Here is a 6,945-nt window from a genome sequence, read left to right on the forward strand (position 1 = left end):
ACATAGTGACCCAAGGGTACAAACTGGAGTTTCAGGAGAAACCCCCACCCCTGCCGCTTTTTCGTGTCGGCCTTGCCAGTTTCTCTTCCCGAAAGAGAAGTGGTAAAGGCTGCGATACAAAAGTTGTGTTAACAGTGGGTCGTTGTGCCGGTTCCCCCGTCCCAACGGGGGGAAGGGTTCTATTCGAGCCTCTTTGTTGTGCCGAAGCCGGACTGCTCGGTCAGACCGATTCTGAACCTGAAATCCCTCAATCCATACTTGAAAATTTTCAAGTTCAAGATGGAGTCTCTTCGAGCTGTGATCTCCAGCCTCGAAGGGGGGGATTTTATGGCGTCAGTCGACATAAAGGATGCTTACTTGCACGTCCCGATATACCCTCCTCATCAAGCCTTCTTGAGGTTTGCGGTACAGGATTGTCATTACCAAGTTCAGGCGTTGCCGTTTGGGCTTTCAACGGCCCAAGGGTTTTCACCAAGGTAATGGCGGAAATTATGGTTCTCCTTCGCAAGCAAGGGGTCACAATTATCCAGTACTTGGACGATCTCCTGATAAAGGCAAGGTCCAAGAAACAGTTGTTAAGAAATGTGGATCTCTCCCTGTCGGTTCTGCGACATCACGGTTGGATTCTAAATTTGCCAAAGTCTCAGTTGATCCCGGCTACTCGGCTGCCCTTCCTGGGCATGATCCTAGACACGAAGCTACAGAGACTGTTTCTTCTGGAGGACAAAGCTCTGGAAATCCAGACCATGGTCAGGGAGCTTCTGAGGCCGACAAGTGTGTCGATTCATCAATGCACTCGGGTACTAGGGAAGATGGTTGCGGCTTACGAAGCCATTCCGTTTGGCAGGTTTCATGCCCGGGTGTTTCAGTGGGATCTGCTGAATGGTCCGGGTCTCACCTGCACATGCACCGGAAAAAAAAAATCTATCTTCCAGGGCCAATATTTCTCTCCTGTGGTGGCTGCAGGGCTCTCACCTTCTAGAGGGACGCCAATTCGGAATCCAGGACGGGGTCCTGCTGACAACAGATGCAAGTCTCTGAAGCTGGGGCGCAGTCACGCAAGGAAGAAATTTCCATGGAAAATGGTCAAGCCAGGAATCTTGTCTCCACATAAATGTTCTCGAGTTAAGAGCCATTTACAACGGTCTGCTGCAAGCGAAGAACCTTCTTCAGGGTCTCCCTGTCCTGATCCAGTCGGACAACATAACAGCGGTGGCATACGTAAACCACAAAGGCGGAACAAGGAGCAGGGCGGCAATGGCGGGGGCCACAAGAATCCTTCGCTGGGTGGAACAGCACGTGAGCACTCTGTCAGCAGTCTTCCTCCCGGGCGTGGACAACTGGGAAGCAGACTTCCTCAGCAGACACGATCTCCATCCGGGAGAGTGGGCTCTTCATCAAGAGGTATTTGCAGTGACAAGGCGTTGGGGAATTCCTCTGATAGACATGATGGCGTCTCGCCTCAACAAGAAGCTTCCGAGGTAGTGTTCCAGGTCAAGGGACCCCCAAGCCAGTGCAGTGGACGCCCTGGTAACTCCGTGGGTGTTTTAGTCGGTGTATGTGTTCCCTCCGCTTCCTCTCATTCCAAAGGTGCTGAGGATCGTACGACGAACAAGGGTTCAGGCGATACTCATCGTTCCAGATTGGCCACGGAGGGCCTGGTATCCGGATCTTCAGGAATTGCTTGTAGAAGATCCTTGGCCGCTTCCTCTAAGAGAGGACCTGTTACTGCAGGGGCCCTGCGTGTTTCCGGACTTACTGTGGTTGCGTTTGACGGTGTGGAAGTTGAGCGCCAAATCTTAGCTTAGAAAGGTATTCCCGGGGAGGTCATCCCCACTCTCCTTAAAGCTAGGAAGGAGGTTACGGCGAAACATTATCACCGTATTTGGAGAAAGTATGTGTTGTGGTGTGAAACCAAAGCAGCTCCTGCGGAGGAGTTTCACCTGGGTCGTTTCCTCCATTTTGGGCAAGCGTGGATGCAGGCCTGAAATTGGGTTCCATCAAAGTACAGATTTCGGCTTTATCTATTTTCTTTCAAAAATAATTGGCTGTCCTTCCTGAGGTTCAGACTTTCGTGAAGGGAGTGCTGCATATCCATCCTCCATTTGTGCCACCCATGGCGCCGTGGGATCTTGAAGTGGTGTTGCAGTTTCTTATGTCTCACTGGTTTGAACCTTTGCGTTAGGTTGAGTTAAAGTTTCTCACTTGGAAAGTGGTCATGCTTTTGGCTCTGGCGTCTGCCAAACGAGTGTCAGAATTGGCGGCTTTGTCTCACAAGAGCCCATATTTGATCTTTCATTCGGATAGAGCGGAATTGAGGACTCGTCAACAATTTCTGCCAAAGGTGGTTTCTTCGTTTCACATAAACTAACCTATTGTGGTACCTGTGGCTACGGATGCTGTGGCGGTCCCAAAATCTCTTGACGTTGTAAGAGCTTTGAAAATGTATGTCGCCAGAACAGCTCTTACTAGGAAGACAGAGGCTCTGTTTGTCCTGTATGCTTCCAACAAGATTGGAAATCCTGCTTCTAAGCAAACTATTGCACGCTGGATTTGTAATACGATTCAGCAAGCTCATTCTTCGGCTGGGCTACCGTTGCCGAAGTCAGTAAAGGCCCATTCTACCAGGAAGGTGGGCTCATCTTGGGCGGCTGCCCGAGGGGTCTCGGCACTTCAACTTTGCCGAGCAGCTACGTGGTCGTGTTCAAACACTTTTGCTAAGTTCTACAAGTTTGATACCCTGGCTGATGAGGACCTCATGTTTGCTCAATCGGTGCTGCAGAGTCGTCCGCACTCTCCCGCCCGGTCTGAAGCTTTGGTATAGACCCCATGGTCCTTTTGGAATCCCCAGCACCCAGTGCGGACTGTTCCTTGCAGTTGTATTGATACTAGTTATTTTTGGTTACACGTGGGTTGTGTTTCAGTTATATTCAGCTTGTTGCTGTTGTTAGTTCATACTGTTATCTGGTTTCCTGCTACTCCGGTTGTACGGTATGTTTGTGGTGTGGGCTGGTATGTTTCTTGCCCTTAGTTTAACAAAAATACTTTCCTCGAAATGTCCGTCTCTCCTGGGCACAGTTCCTATAACTGAGGTCTGGGGGAGGGGCATAGTGGGAGGAGCCAGTTCACACCCACTCAAAGTATTTTTAGTGTGCCCAAGCTCCTGCGGATCCCGTCTATACCCCATGGTCCTTTTGGAGTCCCCAGCATCCTCTACGGACTAGGAGAAAAGGATTTACCGGTAGGTATTAAAATCCTATTTTTTCAGACACCTGAGCATTCCAGAGTCTCTAGTGTTCAGACAGAGCACTAACAGCGCTGCTGCCGGCTACGGTGATGGTAGAGGAGGGGGCCCACGCGTGAACACCAGAATTGTAAGTATAGCAGAAATGGGTGTGGTGTTGACCCCCTCTGGACCCAGGGGCCCTTGTGCACCGCACACACTGCACCCACTATAGATACGGTACTGATAGATGCCCAAAACGGGAGCTGGAATGTTGTGCAGAACACCCAAATAAACTTAGATAGATGTTCCAGGTGCAGGAATAGGACGCAGACCACCTTAGATACCCATTTCGGGTGCCGGAACCGGGGGCAGAACACTTTGACAACCTTAGATAGCCATTTCAGGAGATGGAATGGAACTCAGGCCACCTTAGAAAGTAGTTTCGAGTGCCGGAACAGGATGCAGACCACCTTAGATACCCGTTCTGGGTGCTGGAATGGGATGCAGAACACCCAAACAACCTTAGAGACCCATTCAGGGTACCCGAATAGGATGCAGACCACCTTAGATAGCTGTTCTGGGTGCCGGAACGGGGTGCAGAACACCTTAGATAGCTGTTCCAGGTGCCTGAATGGTGTGCAGAACACCCAGTCAACCTTAGATAGCTGTTCCGGGTGCCGGAATAGTACACAGACTACCTTAGATACCCGTTCCGGGTGCCGGAATGGTGTGCAGAACACCCAAACAACCTTAGATAGCTGTTCAGGGTGCCGGAATAGGACGCAGACCACCTTAGATACCTGTTCCAGGTGCCAGAATGGGGTACAGAACACCCAGACAACCTTAGATGGCTATTCCGGGAGATGGAATGGAACGCAGGCCACCTTAGATAGTCGATACGAGTGCCGGAACAGTACGCAGACCACCTTAGATACCCGTTCCGAATGCCGGAACGGGGTGCAGAGCACTCAACTTTAGAGAGCCATTCAGGGTGCCGGAATACGACGCAGACCACCTTAGATACCTGCTCCAGGTATCGGAATGGTGTGCAGACTACTCAAACAATCTTAGATAGCTGTTCATGGTTTCGGAATCAGAATCAGAATCAGAATCAGAATCAGCTTTATTGGCCAGGTGTACTCACGTACACTAGGAATTCTTTGTGGTACAATGCATCGCCAAGCAGCAACATGAAGGGGAAATACATAGCATACGAAGGGGGAAGAACATAGCATACATTACACACATTACACGTATGAGTTGATACTGCACATTGCAACTGTACAATAGACTCAACATATTAGACATATTATACACGTAGGACTAAACACAAAGGCTGCTTGGCAGAGCAGCACCGAGGCAGCCATCCGCGGCGCCAACTAGAACTCAAACAATGCACATAATACAGAAGATTTAAGTATTACATCAAAAGATAAACCACACAGACAATAAAGACAGAAAGCATAATGCAGGGTTGGTGTAAGCATTTTGGGTAATAACCTCCAGGGGTTGTGTATTCCACCCTCACAAGGTACCAGCTGCGGCAGCCATCTTAGGCGCTCTGCGTAGGATTACCCAGGGTGGAATAGTCCACCCCCAGAAGAGAACACAAAACGGGGAGATTGCAGAGTCCTTAGGTTCAGAGTAGGGTTCCAGTAAAACCATCAGGTCCATGTATTTTTCATCCCATCCACAAGTGCACCAGATAAGGCAGCCATGTTGGGCGCACTACGAAGGTTACACAGTGGGAGATGAGCCATACAAGGGCCAAATGCATTTACGGGAAAACTGACACGAGTGTAGGAGTATGCTATAACCTGCATGGAAAGATCCAAATGAAGCACACCCTGCCCATGGAGGGACCATCTGAGGCAGCCATGTGAGGCGCACTGTGTAGGTTACTGCTGGCAGGGTGTGCAACCAATGGAGGTACACATTACAGGAATAGCACACAGTGGGGGGAAAGTACCCTGTAAGAAGAAAGAAGGGAAAGACACATTTGCAGGAAAACATTAATTTGTGAAAATGATAAATGTCCTGGTCTCATGAGAGCAGTGCGGGTGTGTGTGAGAGTGTGGGGAGCAGTGCGGGTGGGTGTAAGAATGTGGAGTGCACACTAATGTCCAATGGAACTGACCCAGCAAAATCTGGTCCTGATGCGCACGCCCCTCAGTTCCCTGCTCAGCTTGAGGGGTAGTCTTGGGGGCTGTCATGATGTTCTTGGAAAGAGAAGTAGTAGGCATTGGTCCTGGTGTTCTCAAGGCAGAGGTGAGGAGAGGCCACATGATGGTCCCGAGTTGCAGTGTTTGGGGAAATTGTATTATTTGAGATTTTAGCGTAGTCCAAATCCAGTTCAAACTCCGGTTCTAACTCCATTCTTAAATCATATTCTTAACAATTGCATTCTTCACAATTGCAAGCAGGCCAAGTCCTGACTGCAGGCCTTGATAATATTGCTCTTAAATGCTCCAACTATATCAGCTGGCAAAGGGGGAGGTATGCAATCAGAAGTTCAGCTAATTAACAGAGGTTATTTTGCATTGAAGAAGGATCACAGACATTTGCAGACAAACTTCCTTGGGGTGTGAAAAGTGTAGCCAGAGAGAGATGAGAGACTCAGATATACAAGCATGAAGATGGTGTTTTTACCAAGGAAGTTCGGATCCATTCCATGAAAAAAACTTCCCAGTGTGGTCCATGCCTAGTCTGTCAATATTGTCTATAAGGTAGGTCACAGAGTCTTCAGGTGAAAATAACTTTTCCGTGGGGACATTTTTATGGTAAGGTCTTGACAAGTCTGTGTCCACAGTGCCCGGGTGCAGAGAAACACAGACCACTTTGCCCTTTCCTCTCCCCAGTTCCACAGAAAGGGTTTTGGTGGCCATATTTAGAGCCGCTTTAGACATCCTGTAGCTGTACCACCCACCTAAGCCATTGTCCGTTATAGAGCCTACTTTAGCACTTATGTTAACTAAAATGGCATTGTGTTGTCTGGATTGGTCAGGTGACTGTGCTCCAAACATCCCTCTTCCCTTCATAAGTAGCGTAGAAAAATATTTTGCCATCAACAACGGGCCGATGGTGTTTGTAGCAAGTGCCAGGGAGAGACCCTCAGAGGAGACCTCCCGGAGACTGGTCTCACCCTTCCCACTGGGGTGCAGCATCGCTGAGGAATTAATGAGAAGATCCAGATGACCAAACTCCTGTGCCACCGTGTGTGCAGCCTCCTGTATATCCCGCTGGCTGGTGACATCCAGCTGCAGGACGGTGAGTGCGTCTGGGTTACTCTCCCTCAGTGCCTGCAGCTCAGCAGCAGAGTCCGGCTCCCTGCAAGTCCCTATGACCCTTGTCCCATGTCTGGACGTGACCAGGAATTTGCAGAACTGGAGACCGAGACCCCGGCTAGCTCCCTGCACCAGCGCTATTCCTCCTGTCATGCTTACAGCTGCACACGCCAATGAGGTCTGCTAATATGTAACGCAATAAGCCATCGCTGCTGCTGCTACTGTTGCTAGGGTTTATGAATGGTTGAGGCTAGATCCAAGTGGCCTAAGGGACCTTTTCCGTCAGGGGGAGGAGCCACGACACAATAAGGAGGAGCTAGGCCAGCGGGACAGTTGCTCTACTATCCCCGCCACCAACTATTACCTTTAGTAATTAGGTGGCGAGCGAAGCGAGCCACCGAGCCCGAAGCGTGGCGAGCGAAGCGAACCCGCGAG

At 49.9% G+C, this 6,945-nt stretch overlaps 1 protein-coding gene across 1 annotated transcript; it reads right to left on the reverse strand.

The window, feature by feature from the left end:
- Window positions 1–5,871: 5,871 nt before the first annotated feature.
- Window positions 5,872–6,721, reverse strand: LOC134949570 (C-signal-like). The gene has a single exon (XM_063938268.1). It carries the CDS (start codon window positions 6,661–6,663, stop codon window positions 5,872–5,874), a length of 792 nt encoding a protein of 263 aa, XP_063794338.1. The 5' UTR covers window positions 6,664–6,721.
- Window positions 6,722–6,945: the final 224 nt, after the last annotated feature.

Source organism: Pseudophryne corroboree, chromosome 1 (genome assembly GCF_028390025.1).
Source record: "Pseudophryne corroboree isolate aPseCor3 chromosome 1, aPseCor3.hap2, whole genome shotgun sequence".
In the NCBI taxonomy this organism is placed as follows: domain Eukaryota; kingdom Metazoa; phylum Chordata; class Amphibia; order Anura; family Myobatrachidae; genus Pseudophryne; species Pseudophryne corroboree.